Source organism: Stylophora pistillata, chromosome 5, assembly GCF_964205215.1.
Source record: "Stylophora pistillata chromosome 5, jaStyPist1.2, whole genome shotgun sequence".
In the NCBI taxonomy this organism is placed as follows: domain Eukaryota; kingdom Metazoa; phylum Cnidaria; class Anthozoa; order Scleractinia; family Pocilloporidae; genus Stylophora; species Stylophora pistillata.
This window is the reverse complement of record NC_142523.1, coordinates 25,307,074-25,328,667: the sequence shown is the minus strand read 5'-3', so window position 1 is coordinate 25,328,667 and position 21,594 is coordinate 25,307,074. Positions and strand designations below refer to the sequence as shown.

Below are 21,594 nucleotides of genomic sequence, written 5' to 3'. Positions count from 1 at the left end.
CCAAAAGCGCGCCATCCTAGATATGAGCTGATCGGTTTTGCACCTTTTTCAACTCCAAATCGCGAAATTCGATTCTAAGAAGGCACAATCGAAAGAATGTAATTATTTAGCGTCGATACAGCCCATAGAAGGGCTCTAACGAGCGAACTGCTAATGGTAAGTTTAGCCCACTAGGGTAAACTTTACCCGGCGGTAAACTGAAACAAACAAAGCACTCTGATTGGTCAATTCAGGTAAAAATTACCCTCATCTGGTAAATGTTTTTAGTGCATATTGTTTTTCATAAGGGCACAATGTTTTAGACATGTGTTTTCAAGAATTTGTTTCAAAAGTTTCTCCACAGCATTCTCACTTCTGAAAAACTGAACTGGTTTACTAAGTTTGTCACCATAATGTTCAACAAACTAGTTTATAAGCATAACCACAATTTGTATGCTTCTGATAAGGTTCTGTGTGTGGCCTCAAAATCAGCATAAATGCAAAATGGAAGTGGAATCTGTCTGTATAGACTTAAAGAAAACTTTTTCACCCTTTTCTGGCATTTTTATATTTTGCTTTCCATTTATAGCAATACAATCTCCATATGTTTACTTAATATAAATTATCTTCACTACTAAAACACTGTGGATAATACATGCAAAAGTATTTCCTCATTATGCTTGGTTTTATGCCTCATCATCTTGTTGAAATCTTTTATCAATACATAATGGCTCTTGTTATCTTAACTTATCAATTATAAGTAGGCTCATTTCATTCTCAAATGTTTCGTTTAAAATAATTATATAGAGGGCGAAATGCCTTATTTTCATAACCGAAAACATCAGTTCTGATGTCATTCTGTTTTTCAATCTTATTATTGTAATGTTTCAGTGAAACTTGAAAATTAACACCTGAGTGATCCAATTTATCAACAAACTATTTGTCTGTCTTTCTGATTCTTTGTGGATTAGTCTCTGCTGCCGATTGAAATGCCTCGCATGGCACCATCTAAAACATTCATTATTTTCATTCTTCACATTATTTTATCAAACTCTTTGTAAGTACTAATTCACGTGGAAGTTTCATATAGGAAGACCCGTTCACTAGCCTTTATTTAACAATATTTATAAAATGTTGATCAACTCTATTGTCCATCCAGATCCTTTAGAAATCCAATTACCAATTCTATTAAGAAGTTCAGAGCTTGAACTTTTAAGATCCCTCTCAAGATTAGCCTCTATCATTAATCACAGTTTTTGAATATGAATTTAAAAATACACTTTGAAATTCATCTTCACCACCCTTCATTTTCCGAAAAAAAGTCATTTTTAAAGTCTCAACAAACTTAAGACCTTTCATTTCCAATAATTGACTCTTTAACATATGAAAAATCGCTTTCCTTGTTTCTTTTAACTGTTTCAGAGCATTGTTATTACTACGAATACTGATTTTAAATGATTTAGTAAATTCCCTTAGTGCTATATCCTTTATTGTAATATTAGTTCTAGGTGTTGGAACTGGTGAAACATTTTTAATAGTTCTAAGGTTTTGGAATAGGAGGTACCATAATCTTTTGGTCATATTCTTGAACCATTTGTTTAACAGATTTTTGTGGTCTTGGCATTGGAATTGGTTTTACTTTTAATTCAACCAATCTTTTGTCCTGTTTTAAAATCAGTCAATTAAGTCAGATTTTTGAATTTTTTTTCAAATCTATATTTTTCAGATAACTCATCTCTATGCTATTTAAACAATAGAGTGTTTCTGTGGAGGAACTATCGGCTGATAGTTGCCCCGCGGAAATTTGATGTTCTTTAAACAAATATGCTAGTTTTAAGAACATCAAATTTCCAAGAAGCAACTATCAGACCGATAGTTCCGAGACATAAACACTCTGTTGTTTTTATTGTTCACCACTAAATTTTCTTCCGCGCCTACAGCTTGTCACAAATGTCAATAATTCGCAACCGTACATTGGCTAAATAATACGTTATACCTGTCAGAATTGAAACGTCACTGTTTTTCCGATCTGCCTAACTTCGCGGCCGTCAAACTATTCAAAACTTTTCACAGATGAGTACTATTAATCCAGGTATTTTCCGCGGACGGGCACTATCCATCCGGGTATTTTCCGCGGATAATCTCTCCACGTGATCGATTTAAAACAATAAGAACCGGAGAAAATTTAGTGGTAAACTATAATGTTAGATAAAATTTTTTCACCCAGTCTCCGTCAAACTCATCTCTGCTTTCTGTACGTCATTTACCAGTACCTTTTAAACTTTTCCTTAAATACCCAAATCCCAAGGTCAACCAAAAAATTCCCAAGATCACGATACCACCGTATTAAACATCGGCAAGAGTAAACCATTGCATTGTTCAACAGAACCACTTATATAAAATAGCTACTCGGTTGAGGCAAACAAAAAAATTAAAATTTTCGTGCTCGCAGCATCGATCGTCGAGTTGGGGATCATCGGAGTTATATTTGGGAAAAACTTCAGAATACCCGACCACTTTGAACGTTAACAAATCGAGGAAAAAGCCGAAGTCGAAAAATAATTAAAAGAGAGGGCAGTTAAAGTAGTGCTACCACAGTCCGGTGCTTTTGACTAGAAAGAATAATGAAAAGATAGGGCAGTTAAACCAATGCTCCCGCAATCCCGCACTCCCGATTTAAGGACGAAGATTATGTAATTGTTTGAATCTGTGTGTTCACTCGCTAGCGAAGTTGAAATCCGCCGGGATATCCGACCTGAGTTACGCTTGAAGAACGAGGAATTAAGATATGACTTTTAATTGAAATTTGAGTTACGGTTCACTGAAGAACGAACAACATATATTGAAATGTGTGGGTTGTATTTAATTTGGTGACTACCGTAAGGGACTGCGGGAGCAGCTATGTAGAGACGCATATTAAGTGGCAGGGTATTCTGAATTCGGGTATTTGTTTGGTAGTTGGTAGGTAAGAAGGGGAAAACATGGCAACTGTGCCAGGACACCCATTTTCATAATACTGGGAAACGGTCTATCTGTAATTTTTAACCGAATTTTTGAAGAACCAAAAATTTTGTAATAAAATTTGACGCCATTTTTAGAGTTACATTTCTGGGAAACCGCTTACGTCCTCCGCGGGCACTTGGGCACTCTATTTGGCGATAAAAAACAAGACTGTTGCGCAATCAGGGTGAATCTGACCCAATATAGGTGAAAATTGTAGCACAGTAGTTGTTGTTTTATTTTTTCCATCTTCGGGCTTATGGGGCTTGCGATATAATTTTCAAGAAATTTCAACCAATATACAGATAGACAAGCATTGTTATGAAACAATGAGACCTTTTATGTTGATTGCCAGATGAGTTATCATAACTCTTGCTACTAAGTGTCGCATTTTAACATTTAGCCCATGCCGTTTCTAAAAAGTTGCAGTTGACCTTTGGCCACGCTATGTAAATTTTTTTTCCCTTTTTAGACTGTTTAATTGATTTCCTATTTTTCCTCTGTTTGAGGGCGTTTAACATATACTTTTCGTTTGGGAAAAGCGAGGTATTTAACTAAAAAAATGCGTGTGTTTAGATATTACAGAGGGATGATACCAAATAAAGAATCATGAAGACTCGTTATTATACTATTATTGATTGCAAGAATACACGTGAACTTCAGCTTTCTTCACGGAAGGACTTAGTAAATGTAAATGAAAAAAAAATTAAATCAGTAAACATGTTTGATCAGTTATTTTGATTCTATTTTCCCATACAACCTCGCTATCAGTGCATTACATAGGGCTTTACTTTAATGTCGCTCTGCTAGTAATATTACAAGGAGATGACACAAAATAGATCTAGATTTAAGTACTTACGGTTAGCTGATTGGTGCAGATGAAACATGAAAGAAAAAGAAGAGTTAATCAATTTTTTTTTTATATTTATATAATACCACTGAACCCTACGAGCTTATGCGGTGAAATTGAAATTTTCTATATCATGCATGGGTAACAAAAATAAACGTGTTCAAGAAAAATTTATTCGTAAGCCCTACCTTGTATGTTTGCCTTTTCGAGGTCAATTAACATAGTCAATCAAGGCAATGTTGATGGGTCTATAACTTTATATTTTATAATGGCTTTTTTTCAAATTAATATATCAACGCTTGAGGAACTCAATATACTCCAGAAAATTCGTAGTATTCATGTACAGCATAACAATTGTCAGCGTTCAGAGTATATTACAGCATTTTATGTTGCAAGGTACAATTCATCGTTTCGTGTCTCCCAAATGACGCATTTGCAATTGATTTTGCCGAACGCTATGATACACATGATGAGTTCATCTCGAAGAAAAAATCGCTGATATCTTATTCCACTAATTACAGTTACTGTTTATATCATATGTTTTTATGGTAACTTTCGCCATCACTAAAATCGCGTTCATATCATTGAGGCTCTTAATTCAAATTAAAGACAAACGGATATGACAGCATTCAACCAATAACAAGTTCGTAACGGTGGCCAATTTACCATTTCAACTTTGTTCATTATTGTAAAACTGTCTTCCCATATGATATGCCGCCAAGGCTTTATTTCGCTATTCGGAGATGTTGTTGTAAATTGGGTTCTTGTAGGACAATTTTTTCCGTCCTTTCTTTCTTTCTTTTGGAAAAAAAATTTGCAAGGCAGCATTATCATTATGATTATTTAATATTTTCAGTGTGGAAAACGCACAGTCCACAATAAATATCAAAACATATACAAGAATTGAAATAACTAATGAACTACAATACTTACTGCATTGTTCATCTGATCCATCTCTACAGTCCCTGCGCCCATTGCAGCGATAAGACGCAGCGATACACTGTTGTTGATCTGCACAAGGAAACTGATCGCCTCCGCAAGTTACTGTGAAGATGATGAAAAGAAACACACGAGTCGTGACAAATTGTTGACACTTAATGTACATTATTATGAAAAGAGTAGACATCGAATGTTAAGGACTACATCACGACTCATGCACGCGCTGTCATAATTGAAAACCCCTTGAATGGGAGTTAGCAGCTTGCTTTCAGAGATTGATCTTTTGTGACTGACATTGTGCAGTTACATTTCCTTGGAGATCACGTTGATGACCAATTAAACTCGACGGAACGGTGTCCATTCATTCTTTTTTTTTTCTGTTTACCGTAATGGTTTTATTGAATTCTGCCTTTAATTTTGTTATCGTTGATTTAACGTTCCTAATAGTTTTCCTAAAACCGAGTGTAGGCGAGTTTTTTTTTCCGGAAGGGACTTGCGATGGTTGGATTACCCTTAACGGTGACGCGTCTGAACCTCTTCCCAGACTTAGCTGCAGACAATTTCTTGATAGCATGGAATATCTGGTTTTATTTCTTATGAAAGGTTTTTACCTTTATGTACTGACCTTTAGTGTGTTGTTTCAGGATTTTTTTTTTAATAAAGGTATCTTCCCTGGAAAGCTGTATTTTTTGTGTTCTGTCGAATTCCCATTAATACGAGTTTGAGCGAACTTTTTTATGCTTATTTGCATTTGATGCTTTCGACTGGCAGAATGTAACTGTCAGATTGTCAGATTTTGTAGTTCCTCCCTTTGTTTACGCCGTCCTAAAGGCAAATAGGGACTTTTAGCACCGACGGTTTTGTGGACGGCTACGGGAACCGGAAATGAAGTTAAACACTTCTGCGCACGCGCGAGTATCGCCTTCGTTGTCCACCCGCCGTAGCGGGCTTCTCCAGTACGGGAAACAGAGTACTTTGACGTAGTACAGATTACGGGAGTTTTTGGCGAGTGTTTTTTAAGCATTTCAATCGCTTTTTGCTTTTGCATCGAGAAAACTAACTACTTCCAACCTTAAATCATATGTTTAGGCAAGTTTGCTTAAGAATTGCTGTAACATTTGTGCGGCGTACTCGTTTTCCCACAGGTATTGATATGTCCCTCGAAAAGCGTCCAAAGTAAGTTTGGTTAGGTCGTTCTATTGTTATCGCTATTGTTTTCATTGAGGAAAGACTGAAAGCTTAATTAATGAATGGGCTTATACGTAAATCTTGCTCTTTACTCGTGAAGTTTTATAGTTTATGATCATTTCATTCAACAAAGGTCGGAAGGGTTAAATTTTAAAAGCTTATAATCTCTTCTAAAACTTGCGGATGATTTTCATCTCTAAGTAACAACAAAATAAAACCCAAATAAGTATTTAAGGATGCTGAGATGTTCTACTACGTTTACCCCCATATACCATTGACTAACCATATTCTACCGCGTTTACCCTCGTCTACCCTACGTAGACCATATTGTACCACGTTTACCCCCATCTACCCTAGGTAACAAATCTTCTACCACGTTTATCCCAATCTACCACAGGTAACCCATGTTCTACTGCGTTTACCTCCATCTACCCTAGGTAACCCATGTTCTATCACGTTCACCCTCATCTACCCTACGTAACCCACGTTCACCCTCACCTACCCTAGGTAACCCATGTTCTACCACCTTTACCATCATTTATCCTAGGTGACCCATATTCTATCACGTTTATCCCCATCTGCCCTTGGTAACACATGTTGTACCAGGTATACCCCCATCTACCCTAGGTTAGCCATGTTCTACCACGTTTACCCTGATCTCTCCTAGCTAGGTAACCCATGTTCTACCACGTTTACCCTCATCTACCCTAGGTAAGCCATGTTCTAGCACGTTTATCCATATCTACCCTAGGTGACCCATGTTCTACCACGTTTACCCGAATCTACCCTAGGTAAGCCATGTTCTACCACATTTACCCTCATTTACCCTAGGTAACCCATGTTCTACCACGTTTACCCACATCTACCCTAGGTAAGCCATGTTCTACCACATTTACCCTCATCTACCCTAGGTAACCAATGTTCTAGCCCGTTTACCCCCATCTACTCTTCGTTAGCCATGTTCTTCCCCGTTTACCCCATCTACCCTAGGTAACCCATGTTCTACCACGTTTAACCCCATCTACCCTTGTTTAACCATGTTTTACCACGTTCAGCCTCATCTACCCTAGGTAACCCATGTTCTACCATGTTTACCCCCACCTAGGGTAGATGAAGGTAAACGCAGTAGAACATGGGTTACCTGTGGTAGATTGGGATAAACGTGGTAGAAGATTTGTTACCTAGGGTAGATGGGGGTAAACGTGGTACAATATGGTCTACGTAGGGTAGACGAGGGTAAACGCGGTAGAATATGGTTAGTCAATGGTATATGGGGGTAAACGTAGTAGAACATGGGTAAATTAGGGTAGATGGGGGTTAGTGCGGTAAAATAAAGGTAACTAATAGAAGAAGGTTGCATAGGACAGATCGTGCAACATACATGAATGTTATAATACTTTGTATTCATGTGTATTTGTTATTTGGACATGATATGGACCTAACATAAACGAATTACCGTTTCTCTGGAGAAATTGTGCTTTGAACGAGTGCTGAATCTCTGGAAGGAGGTTGATATTGCAGGTAGAAGCTTGGTTTTCTTTCTCGCAAGGCTCAGGATTTTGTTTGCGTTCTTTGCAAAGGAAAAGGAGGGAGCAAACAATTCGCTATGGGTCTCCACTCCGACGTGTGAAGTGCCATGCACAGGAATACAGGTATCGATCTGTTTGTAATTTTTGGCTTTTCAGTGTATCTTTGCCAGCTATAAAAGCTTAAACGGGCCACTTACCTCGATGCAAAGCAAAGAAAAAATGAAATGTTTTTTTTTTTACCCTAAATCTTATTATTTAGAGTAGTACATATGCAGACAGCAGTCGTTATAATGGCATCCCGCTGCGGCAAAAGTAGTATGAAAAGTGGGTGTCCTGGCACAGTTGCCATGTGTTTGCCCTCCTTACCCGCAACTACCATACAAATATACCTCCGTTGACCCCCAACTCGGCGATGGACGCTGCAGGCACGAAAATTTTAATTTTTTTGTTTGTCCTCAACAGTGGATATTTCACATGCTTGTTTCTGTTGAATTATACAGTGGTTTACTCTCGTTGGTGGTTAATACGGAAAGAAAGACTTGAAGGGTAAATCGCGTTATATATTATAAATATGGATCGTTCGACGATGTACCCTGCTGGCAGAGGCGTTTATTTGTTAACATCCCCTACGGTACACGTAAACCGTAGGGGAAGTTAACAAATAAACGCCTCTGCCAGCAGGATATCAACGATGAGGTCAACAAACTGGAGTTTTTTTCTGGAATGTTCACGGCTCTTGCCAAACCAAGTGGCAGGGGCTTAGAAGTGCCGTAAAAAGCTTCTTTACTCTTCCTTGTTTTACCGACGAAACAACATTTTGCATGAACGGACGAAAAGGTGATCAGAAAAAGCCAACACGACACTGTAAACGTTGCCGCAAATTGAGCCAGTTCGCAACCGTATTGAAGCTTTGCACAAAAGACCATTTTTCGGCGCGAGAACAATTTTTGTAGAATTTGTACTCCCTCTCAATTTTTTAAAATTATTTTCTTCTTTTCAAAAATGAGAATTAAAACCTTATCTTTTTAACGGCTTCCTTGTTTTTAAACATTTGTAACGGCTGTTCATTTCACGCAAAATTTATTGAGTTTAAATAAGCACGCGTTTGAGCCCGCGCTTCTTACCTCGGGTCTCTTGCGCATGCGCAGACGTTTTTCATTCCTGTCTCCGAAACTAGTAGTTTCTCTGGAGAAATTGTGCTTCGAACGAGTGCTGAATCTCTGGAAGGAAGTTGATATTGCAGATAGAAGGTTTTTTTTTCTTTCTCGCAAGGCTCAGGATTTGTTTTGCGTTCTTTGCAAAGGAAAACGACGGAGCAAACAATTCGCTATGGGCCTCCACTCCGGCGAGTGAAGTACCAAGCACAGGAATACAGGTATCGATCTGTTTCTAATTTTTTGCTTTTCAGTGTATCTTTGCCAGCTATAAAGGCTTAGACGGGTCGCTTACCTTGATACAAAGCAAAGGAATAATTAAGTGGTTTTTTCTACCTTAAATATTATTGTTTACAGTAGTACAAAGACAACAGTCGTTATAATGGCATCTCGCTACGGTAAAAGTACATGAAAAATAGGTCGCCTGGCACAGTTGCCATGTTTTTACCCTCCTTACTCCCAACTACCAAACAAATATACCTCCGTTGACCGCCAACTCAACGATCGACGCTGCGGGCACGAAAATTTAATTTTTTTGTTTGGCCTCAACAGTGGCTATTTCATAATTATGCTTGTTTCTGTTGAATTATACAGTGGTTTACTCTTGTTGGTGGCTAATACGGAAAGAAAGACTTAAAGGGTAAATCGTGTTCTATATTATAAAATATGGAAAGTAAAAAAGTTATTTTTACTGGTCGTAAATTTTTGGTCACTGATTATAGGTTTAAAACCAATTCTAAAGCTAAGGGATCCAAAATATTTACCTGTTGACGTTAACCGAATTATTCTAGAAGATTTAGAATCGGATTCTATGAAATTGAATGGAAGAAATCATCGTCAGCATCCAGATTTTAAAGAATGCTTTTGCTTGTCCAGATAAAAGTTTTTTGTGAACTTAATAATTGTATTCATGAATTATGCATTCATGGTAAAGGAAAACATATTCGTTGGTCAGTGGTGCTACCCAAAAGATTGTCCTGAAGAATTTTTTATTGTTGAATATGATCCATCTAATAATAATGCTGCTGCTGCTTATAGATCTGTTTATGAATGTTTTAATGGTTTGATTCCAATAGGAAAGAAAATTGATTTTAGAGATAAAGATCAGAGTAACTTGAGACTAGATAATTAAAAGATTTCTTCTGGAAAGGGATGCTTAGAAAATCTTACAACACAAATTGAATATGATAAGTGGTTAAAAATTGTATGTACTGATTGTATGGCAAGATGGATTTTCTGCAATTTGATAAAAATACTCATATATGAATGATGATAATGAGAAATAGAAAAATATGTGTGACTACAGTTGAAGGTCTCAATGATTTTATGAGTCCAAATGATGTTAAAAAATGGTATCTATTTTGAAAAGAATGTATGTAAATGTGGTGGAAATGTTTTGAATAATAATGACAAGAGTTTTATTCAGTTACAAGGTAACAAAGTTGCTGTGATTAAGCAGTGTTTGATTGATAATGAGATTGCTTCTGAAGATGATGTTGTATGTTATGGTGTGTGAAATGTATGTAAAACTAATTTATATTGTTAAATTAATTAAAATATGTGTTATTATGATAATTGTTCACCTTGGATTGGAAAATAACAATAATTTGTGGTGTTTGTAGACAGATTTTGAAAAAGAAGATTGAAAAGACTGAGATGAGAAAAGAAATTGAAAAAAATTAATATGTGGTGATAATATCTATGAAGGTTTGGTTCATTTTGGAGAAGATGTTTGTCTTTTTTGTATGGAAATACTTGTTGAATATGAAGAAGATAAAGAGGTTGTTGTGTAAACTCTTATATACAATGTGTTGGTTATCAATTCATTTGTGTTGAATGTGGTTTTGTTGAAGGATACGGACTTGTGAATGAATTCATTGACTACCAAATTCAAGTTCAGGAAAAAGAGTATTTAATTCACAGAAAGTATCGTATTGAGAGAATAATAAATTATTTAACATTGAAAGAGAATATAATATTCAGATCAACAGAGACATCATCAAGACAATAGAAAAAGTGTTTTTTGTTCTTCATGAATGGAAGGGGAAAAAGGAAAAGAACAATCAACATGAAATTTGCAATAAACAATATTTTCTCTTTGATTGGTATTAAGGCTCACATATTGAAGCAACCAAATGGAAGAAAATGATGAAAAGATATGAGCAATTTTGGAATAAGGCTTTAGAAGAAAGAGGAGATAATATAAATTCTTTTTTGTGCTGAATTTTTTTCTGTATGTGTTTTCATATTTGTCATGTATCTGACTATGTTTCCAAGTACTGGTAGTTTCGTTTGGTTCAGAAATTGTTTGTTGTTGAAGTTGGAATCAAGCGCATCTGATCTCATTTCATTCAACATTTTTTCATATGATGTGAATGTGAATTTGCACATTAATATTTGATTTTTCTTGGATAATAATTATTTTTCATTTTTGTGTATGCTGTCAATACTACGCCTGATCCAGTGACTGAACTGAGAACTATTGGGTTGAGTGTATGCCAGCTCCAGCAATTGTCCCACTTACAATGAGAATAGAACTGGTTATTTCACAAATCAAGTTCACCTGTTTGAGATGTTTGAAAGTTCTTTTCAATAAACAGTATTTTCCACGATAGAATTTGTAAAGGTTTTCAAGTTCTGCTCTTGTGTCTTTATCTAATTCAGAATCGATATGGTTGAAGTTTATGATAGATAACGGTATCATTGGTTTTAAATCATTTCTTGTTGTCAAACATCTTGTTGTTGGTATGTAATTTGTTTGTGTTCAATTAATGATTCCTGAGTATGCTTTGCATGGACTGAATTGATTTTTTGTAATCGATAGTGTTCAATGAACTGCCATCTTTTCCAAATAAGAAAGTGAAAATCATTACGTTGTTAACATCAATCATCTTCAGTTAAATAACCATAAGTGAAAAATTTATAAAGACCTGTGTTTTGAAATAATTTATATATATAATCGATCATTTTGTGTAAATTCCATCATGGTCATTTTCGTAATTGATTATATATGAATTACTTCCTAGTTTTTTTTTTATTAATTTATTATTTGTTTGGTAAATTATGAAAGTTTTTGGCATAATTATTATTTTTTACTTTTAGCTTCATCATCATCAGAAAATGAATTTGGTAAGTTCAAAATGTGTTTTGGTCTGGCATCAAAAGATGGGGTTAAAGTAGAAGTTGCATAAGATGGTCTTTTTGCATTTAATGTATTTTGACTGCATTTATTTAACCCATTGACACTTATGTGTAACAAGTGCCGACGAAAAGTCAAAATTTTGGAGAAACCAAGAAGGCAAACACAATGCGCAGTAAATTTTTAAAAATCAGCTTTTCCAAAAAACAAGCTCCAGTGAAAGAGGACTAATTATAGAACTTATTTCCGGCGAAAAAAGCGATAGGTGCATATTATGTTTTAACTCAAAAATCAAGATGAAAGATAAAAATCGCTAAATATTTTCGCACGTGTGAAAATGGGCATGTGGATCATATTTCAAAAGGGAATATGCAAATTTGTCCGTGAGTGAAGAGATCTCAAGTTCCATGGAATCTATCAATAGGAAGCAAGACTAAAATGGCCAAGAAATATTTCGGGACGTCAGATTTATTCAAAACAGTTTTTGATTTGCTGTTATAAGCGAAAAACATACAAATTTCTTACGTGTACAAAGCCCACGCGGTAAAATTCGTCATGCTTGGATCGTTGTTTACTTGCCTTCATGGCTAGAAATTGCGCAACGTTATGTTGAAAATTCTGAAAAAACTTCGATTTGAGGCAAAATCTTCTATTGAACTATACTTTTTGAACACATTGTTACTCGAACATAATATTTACCGGGCCATCGAATCGTCAAATTGTCGCCAGGCCCTGCTTGAAGTCCGAAAGTTCGGTTTTCACTTTACATCCATAATTCGCATCGCCTTAGAGAATCGTAGTGTCGTTGACTTGAGAGCTTATTCTGTCACTTTTAAGACCTGGATGTCCATTCTTTTCCAAGCAGAGTATTCTAGAACATTGTTACTTTACGTTCTGAATTCCACAAGGTCTAACTCAATTGGAAATGAACGAAAAATCCGACCTGAAAATTTTGAGGGTCGGCCGCGTGGACGCCATATTTTCAAATTTGTTCATTTAGTGAAGACGCATAGAGTAATGCCCCTCTAGTACCCCCTAAAGTCAAAAAATAACTGCACAAACAACGGATTCTGATTGGCTTATTGATCTCCAAACTATAGAGGAAGTTTGGGGACAAAGCTCCACTTAGTGTGGGAGGTAGGGGGGAAAGCGTTCTTGCACGAGGCGATCGCGAGGTTCGGGCGGTTACGGGTGGTTCAGGAGTCAATGTGTTAATGTAGCCTGTACTATTTCATATATTTTTTCTTCAATAATAGCATGAAAATCTTTTTATGAAATTGCAACTAAACTGCCTATATTAGTATTGCAGTATGCTTTTACAGAATTTTGTGCTGAAACAGAAATCATGTTTTAAATGGCCTTACCACCCTTATTTTCATCTTCCAAAATGACTATTTTGAATCTTATTTCGTCATTTTCATCAAGTTCTTCTACATGAAAAACTGTGAATCTTCACCATCCTGATGTATAAATTACTGTGAATTTTTTATCTATTGTTGAAAGTTGTTTTTTTAATTTGCAGATACATTTTAGATGAGAAATTAATGTTGTCACTAAATTGTATAATTAAAATATAACCCTTTTTTGGTTATTTGCAGCCATCCATCATTATCAACTGTGAAATGACTTAAGTTTGACGTTTTTGTTTTTGAGTCACTAATTGGATTAAATTTGGTTTCCTTGGAGTTATCATGTTGCATACAAAAATGGAAATAATTTTTAATTTCTTCATCAAATGCCTTTTTAGTGATTGGGTTGTCATCATCTATTGCTTCTTAGATCTTTAATTTTTTTGCCATCTTGATGTTACTGCTGAATTTGGCTGTATCTAATGAGGCATTGTATTTGAATAAACCATCATGAACATCAATTGGTACATCATGATAAAATTATTTGGATTCTCTTCGAATTCATATCTGAGTGAATATCACCACTCATTTTAACACCACGTACCTACCAGTAAGTAAATAATTTGTGCTTGTGTGAGTTGAAACATGCGAATCTACATATTAAGCTTTATTTTCAGCATCTTTAGAATTTGTTGGATCAGAAATGTTGATTAATTATCTTTTTATTCCTTGCATTGAAAGCATTGTTGAAGGCTTTTTTTCCATTGATTTCTGTCTGCATCAAATTCAACTGTCACATCAAATTAAAATCACTCACATCAAATTAAGATCACTCACATCAAAATAAAGTTACATTAAATTGAAATCACTCACATCAAATACAAATCGGTGACATCAAATTCAAATTGCTCACATCAAATACAAATCGCTCACATCAAATACAAATCGCTCACATCAAATTCAAAACGCTCACATGAAATTCAAATCACTCACATCAAATAAAAATTGTTACATCAATTGGTCAGCGGTTAAGTCAATGAATGCTATCCCCAATGTGTACTCGGTCTTCCGGTTTACCGCCATTTTGTACGATCGTTCTTTTCCCAAAATCCCACTTTCACACGTGCAAGTCGATGTTGAGCTGAAATGAGCAACACTGGATCTCACCGATCGTCCATAATATACATGTAGAACATAAAATATGTGCAACATTTCTCTTACCTTTGCCACAGGTTCTGCAGAATTTGCAGTTTTCAACATCGATGGCTCCACAATTAGTGCAATACATATTTGCTAGAATTCTGATCAATGAACTAGTGTCGAGTCAAAGAGCGATCGTACAAAACGGATTGTACAAAATGGCGGTAAAGTGGAAGACCGAGTACACATTGGGGATAGCATTCATTGACTTAGCTGCTGACCAATTGATGTAACGATTTGTATTTGATGTGAGTGATTTGAATTTGATGTGAGCAATTTGTATTTGATGTGAGCGATTTTTATTTGATGTGAGTGATTTCAATTTAATGTGAGTAACTTTATTTTGATGCGAGTGATCTTAATTTGATGTGAGTGACTTTAATTTGATGTGACAGTTGTAGGTCACCGTAGATTTCTATTTGAGGATCTTCATTCAATCTTTTTTGTGAAATTTCATATAAACTAAATCTTGCTAATGAATTATAGCTAGATTTCAGACAATGCTGTTTTTTGATTTTTAATAACATTGGAATATGATTCTAAACCTACATGTATTCTTTCATGTTTTTTACTTCTTTTGAATCCATGTAGATATCCCTGCTCATAGTTCTGCCAGAAAGAGATAAATAATGACCACTCTTTTCCAATAATTATTCACAACAGTAGGTGTGGCTTTGCTTAGAAGAGGTTGGGCAAATTGAGCAAGAGAAACCCAAAGCGAACCTCCATATTGAACAATTTCCCTGTTTTTTATTTTTTTTAATTTGTTTACTTGTGCTTTTGGGAGCATTAGTTCATCAGGACCAGAAAGTTTCCTTGCATTCAGTCCGATTGTTATTGCAGATTTGTTTCCTATTGCATTTCAAGCAAGTTTTTGTTTTTAATTGTTGCTTAATTTAATGCCATACAGATGATACTGAGTTGTATCTTAGATAATTATGATTAAATGACTACTTAAAGAACCTTTAAAAACTGATTATCATATACGTGTAAACGATACATGTACTCGGTTAGCGAAAAATAAATGACATGTTTAAACGGATGATACTCAATTAATGAACATTTTTATACTTTCATTTATACTCTCAGAACGGCTTTTCCAGTCACATTATCCGCGCTTCTTACCTCGGGTCTCAGGCGCATGCGCAGACGTTTTTCATCCCTGTCTGCGAAACTAGTAGTTTCTCTGGAGAAATTGTGCTTCGAACGAGTGCTGAATCTCTGGAAGAAAGTTGATATTGCGGTAGAAGCTTTTTTTCTTTCTCGCAAGGCCCAGGATTTGTTTTGCTTTCTTTGCAAAGGGAAACGACGGAGCAAACAATTCGCTATGGGCCTCCACTCCGGCGAGGAAGTACCAATCACAGGAATACAGGTATCGATCTGTTTCTAATTTTTTGCTTTTCAGTGTATCTTTGCCAGCTATAAAGGCTTAGACGGGTCGCTTACCTTGATACAAAGCAAAGGAAAAATGAAGTTTTTTTTTTTTTTACCTTAAATAGTGTTATTTACAGTAGTACACAGACAGCAGTCGTTATAATGGCATCTCGCTGCGGCAAAAGTACAGGAAAAATAGGTGTCCTAGCACAGTTGCCATGTTTTTGCCCTCCTTACTCCCAACTACCAAACAAATATACCTCCGTTGACCGTCAACTCAACGATCGACGCTGCGGGCACGAAAATTTAAGTTTTTTCTTTGGCCTCAACAGTGGCTATTTCATAATTATGCTTGTTTCTGTTGAATTATACAGTGGTTTACTCTTGTTGGTGGCTAATACGGAAAGAAAGACTTAAAGGGTAAATCGCGTTCTATATTACAAAATATGGAAAGTAAAAAAGTTATTTTTACTGGTCGTAAATTTTTGGTTACTGATAAAGGTTTAAAACCATTTCTAAAACTAAGAGACCCAAATTTACCTGTTGACGTTAACCGAGTTATTTTAGAAAATCTAGAATCAGATTCTATGAAATTGAATGGAAGAAGTTATCGTTAGCATCTAGATTTTAAAGAATGCTTTGCCTTGTCCAGATAAAAGTGTTTGTGAACTTAATAATTGTATTCATGAATTATGTATTCATGGTAAAGGAAAAGATATTCGTTGGTCAGTGGTGTTACCCAAAAGATTGTCCTGAAGAACTTTCTATTGTTGAATATGATCCATCTAATAATAATGCTGCTGCTACTTATAGATTTGTTTATGAATGTTTTAATGGTTTGATTCCAATAGGAAAGAAAATTGATTTTAGAGATAAAGATCAGAGTAACTTGAGACTAGATAATTCAAATATTTCTTCTGGAAAAGGATGCTTAGAAAATCTTACAACACAAATTGAATATGATAAGTGGTTAAAAATTGTATGTACTGATTGTATGGCAAGATGGATTTTCTGCAATTTGATAAAAATACTCATACGAATGATAATGAGAAATAGGAAAATATGTGTGAAGTCCTACAGTTGAAGGTTTCAATAATTTTATGAGTCTAAATGATGTTAAAAAATGGTATCTATTTTGAAAAGAATGTATGTAAATGTGGTGGAACTGTTTTGAATAATAATGACAAGAGTTTTATTCAATTACAAGGTAACAAAGTTGCTGTGATTAAGCAGTGTTTGATTGATAATGAGATTGTTTCTGAAGATGATGTTGTATGTTATAGGGTGTGAAATGTATGTAAAACTAATTTATATTGTTAAAATAATTTATAGTATGTGTTATTATGATAATTGTTCACCTTGGATTGAAAAATAGCAAGTAATTGTGGTGTTTGTAGACAGATTTTGAAAAAGAAGATTGAAAAGACTGAGATGAGAAAAGAAATTGAAAAAAATTAATATGTGGTGATAATATTTATGAAGGTTTAATTGATTTTGGAGAATATGTTTGTCTTTTTTGTATAGATATACTTGTTGAATATGAAGATGATAAAGAGGTTTGCTGCTTAAATTCTTATATACAATGTGTTGGTTATCAATTCGTTTGTGTTGAATGTGGTTTTGTTGAAGGATACGGACTTGTGAATGAATTCATCGACTACCAAATTCAAGTTCAGGAAAAAGAGTATTTAATTCACAGAAAGTATCGTATTGAGAGAATAATAAATTATTTGACATTGAAAGAGAATATAATATTCAGATCAACAGAGACGTCATCAAGAGAATAGAAAAAGTGTTTTTTGTTCTTGATGAATGGAAGGGGAAAAAAGATAAGAACGATCAACATGAAATTTGTGATAAACAATATTTTCTCTTTGATTGGTATTAAGGCTCATATTGAAGCAACCAAATGGAAGAAAATGATGAAAAAATATGAGCAATTTTGGAATCAGGCTTTAGAAGAAAGAGGAGATAATATAAATTCTTTTTTGTGCTGAATTTTTTTCTGTATCTGTTTTCATATTTGTCATGTATCTGACTATGTTTTCAAGTACTGGTAGTTTCGTTTGGTTCAGAAATTGTTTGTTGTTGAAGTTGGAATCAAGCGCATATGATCTCATTTCATTCAACATTTTTTCATATGATGTGAATGTGAATTTGCACATTAATATTTGATTTTTCTTGGATAATAATTATTTTTCATTTTTGTGTATGCTGTCAATACTACGCCTGATCCAGTGATTGAACTGAGAACTATTGGGTTGAGTGTATGCCAGCTCCAGCAATTATCCCACTTACAATGAGAATAAAACTGGTTATTTCACAAATCAAGTTCACTTGTTTGAGATGTTTGAAAGTTCTTTTCAATAAACAGTATTTTTTACGATAGAATTTGTAAAGGTTTTCAAGTTCTGTTCTTGTGTCTTTATCTAATTCAGAATTGATATGGTTGAAGTTTATGATAGATAACGTGATCATTGGTTTTAAATCATTTCTTGTTGTCAAACATTTTGTTGTTGGTATGTAATTTGTTTGTGTTCAATTAATGATTCCTGAGTATGCTTTGCATGGACTGAATTGATTTTTTTTTGTAAGCGGTAGTGTTCAATGAACTGCCATCTTTTCCAAATACGAAAGTGAAAATCATTACATCGTTGTTGACATCAATCATCTTCACTTAAATAACCATGAATGAAAAATTTATAAAGACCTGTTTTTTTAAATAAGTTATATATATAATTGATCATTGTGTAAATTCCATCATGGTCATTTTCATAATTGATTATATATGAATTACTTCCTAGTTTTTTTTTTTATTAATTTATTATTTGTTTGGTAAATTATGAAAGTTTTTGGCATAATTATTATTTTTTAGTTTTAGCTTCATCATCATCAGAAAATGAATTTGGTAAATTTAAAATGTGTTTTGGTCTGGCATCAAAAGATGGGGTTAAAGTAGAAGTTGCATAAGATGGTCTTTTTGCATTTAATGTATTTTGACTGTATTTATTTAATGTAGACTGTAATATTTCATATATTTTTTCTTCAATAATAGCATGAAAATCTTGGTATGAAATTGCAACTAAACTGCCTCTATTAGTATTGCAGTATGCTTTTACAGAATTTTGTGATGAAACAGAAATCATGTTTTAAATGGCCGTACCACCCTTATTTTCATCTTCCAAAATGACTATTTTGAATCTTATTTCGTCATTTTCACCAAGTTCTTCTACATGAGAAACTGTGAATCTTGACCATCCTGATGCTGTGAAATTTTATCTATTGTAGAAAGTTGTTTTTTTAAGTTGCAGATATAATTATTTTAGATGAGAAATTAATGTTGTCACTAAAATGTATAATTAAAATGTGTGACCCTCTACAGGATTTCCAGCATAATGGTGATAACACGGACACGCGTGCGATGACACGCCATGCTAAGCGTGATATGTGACATGCATATGCACATTTATTAACAAGGAAACAAAGAGTGTCACGGTAGCTTTTGTTTTTCACGTCTTAACACGCTCAATCTTTTATTTTCAACAGCGTGTTAAATGACACGCTTTGTAGCGTCTTGAAGTCGTGCGATATGGCACAGCAGCATGGAAAGAGTTGTTAGGCAACCGAAAAGTTAAGCAAGAAAGCCTTTAGTTTTAGAAGTTGCTCCGCACATTGAAAGAATGGTAGTGAAAAAGACGGCTTATGTAAAAAGTTCTTCCTGGCACAAATGCTTTCACCGTACGCTGACTTCAAGCAAAAAGACAGCCTATGTAAAAAGTTCTTCCTAGCCAAATGCTTTCACTGTCCGCTGACTTCAAGCAAAAAGACGGCTTATGTAAAAAGTTCTTCCTAAGACAAATAATGCTTTCACCGTATGGACTTCAAGCAGGGCCTAGCGACAGTTTGACGATTCGATGGACCGCTAAATATTGTGTGCGAGCACCAATGTGTTTGAAAAGTATTGTTTAATAGAGGAATTTGGGTCAAATCCAAGTTTTTGAGAATTTTCAACGTAACGCTGCGCAATTTCTGGCCATGAAGGCAAGTAAACAACGATCTAAGCATGATGAATTTTACCACGTGGGCTTTGTACATGTAAGAAATTCGTACGTTTTTCGCTTATAACAGCAAATAAAAAAACTGTTATGAATAAATCTGTCGTCCTGAAATATTTCTAGGCCATTTTAGTCTTGCTTCCTTATTAATTGATTCCATGGAACTTGAGATCTCTTCACTGACGGACAAATATGCACATTCCCGTTTGAACTATGATCCACAGGCTCATTTGCACACATGCGAAAATATTTAGAGATTTTTATCTTTTATCTTGATTTTTGAGAGAAAACGAAATATGCACCTATCGCTCTTTTTGACGAAAATAAGTTCGTTAATTAGTCTTCTTTCACTGGAGCTTGTTTTTTGGAAAAGATGATTTTTAAAAATTTACTGCGCATTGTGTTTGCTTTCTTGGTTTCTCCAAAATTTTGACTTTTCGTAGGCACGTGTTAGATCGTGTTACAGGCAAGTGTCAAGGGGTTAAACTCGATCTTGCTATAAATTTCCGCGTTTTGAGAAAAGAAAAATGGGTTTCGTGTGGCAAATTGTGATTCATTGGAAGATAACAGGTGAAGTTTACAACACGAGTCAGTGATTCGATGATGAAAATAAGTTACGAATGCAGTATCGCAGAGTTCAGTGGTTCGAATCCTGTACAGGCCTGATTTTTTTCAGGTCTGATTTTCGCTATTGCATAAATAGCGCTCTCTACTGCGAGGATCGTGCATCATACGTAATGCAGGTTTTGCTTTAATGGAGATAGTATAATTTTTCGCACGTGCAATCTCTTACAGATGTTTTGATCTGACATGGGTATTATTAACACGTGTGATATTTCGCACACCAGAGTGCAACATGACACGGCATAACACGGCTTTTGTTTTCAAACCCTTTAACACGCCTCTTTGTTTAACCTGAACACGGCTCATTGTTTATATGGAACAAAAGAAAATTTTAATTAGGAGTGCATTGTGACACGCTGCTACTGTGTTAACGAAAATTTCTTTTGTGTACCGTGCTAAAATAGTGTGCCCGTGTCATCACCATTATGCTGGAAATCCTGTGGACGGTCACATATAATCCTTTTTTGGTTATTTGCAGCCATCCATCATTATCAACTGTGAAATGACTTAAGTTTGATGTTTTTGTTTTTGAGTAACTAATTGGATTAAATTTGGTTTCCTTGGAGTTATCATGTTGCATACAATAATAGAAATAATTTTTAATTTCTTCATCGAATGCTTTTTTAGTGATTGGGTTGTCATCATCTGTTGCTTCTTAGATCTTTAATTTTTTTGCCATCTTGATGTTACCGCTGAATTCGGCTGTATCTAACGAGGCATTGTATTTGAATAAACCATCATGAACATCAATTGGTACATACATGATAAAATTATTTGGTTTCTCTTCATATCTGAGTGAATATCACCACTCATTTGAACACCACGTACCTACCAGTAAGTAAGTAGTTTGTGCTTGCTTGAGTTGAAACATGTGAATCTACATATTAAGCTTTATTTTCAGCATCTTTAGAATTTGTTGGATCAGAAATGCTGATTAATTATCTTTTTATTCCTTGCATTGAAAGCATTGTTGAAGGCTTTTTTCCATTGATTTCTATGTGCATCAACTTCAACTGTAACATCAAATTAAAATCACTCACATCAAATTAAGATCACTCACATCAAAATAAAGTTACTCACATTCAATTGAAATCACTCACATCAAATACAAATCGGTGACATCAAATTCAAATCGCTCACATTAAATACAAATCGCTCACATCAAATACAAATCGCTCACATCAAATACAAATCGCTCACATCAAATACAAATC

At 34.8% G+C, this 21,594-nt stretch overlaps 1 protein-coding gene and 1 long non-coding RNA gene across 2 annotated transcripts in view; one reads left to right on the top strand and one right to left on the bottom strand.

The window, feature by feature from the left end:
* LOC148731019 (uncharacterized) overlaps positions 1 to 5,477 on the bottom strand; it is a 43,420-nt gene extending 37,943 nt beyond the window's left edge. Inside the window, exon 1 of the mRNA XM_088759766.1 lies at positions 4,763 to 5,477. Coding sequence (XP_088615892.1) covers positions 4,763 to 4,955 — 193 coding nt within the window. The 5' untranslated portion in view covers positions 4,956 to 5,477. The remainder of the gene's footprint in view (positions 1 to 4,762) is intronic.
* Positions 5,478 to 8,628: 3,151 nt separating this feature from the next.
* Positions 8,629 to 21,130, top strand: LOC148731018 (uncharacterized). The gene is made up of 2 exons (XR_016001076.1): positions 8,629 to 8,860; positions 19,248 to 21,130. It is a non-coding gene; the product is annotated as an uncharacterized LOC148731018 (long non-coding RNA).
* Positions 21,131 to 21,594: the final 464 nt, after the last annotated feature.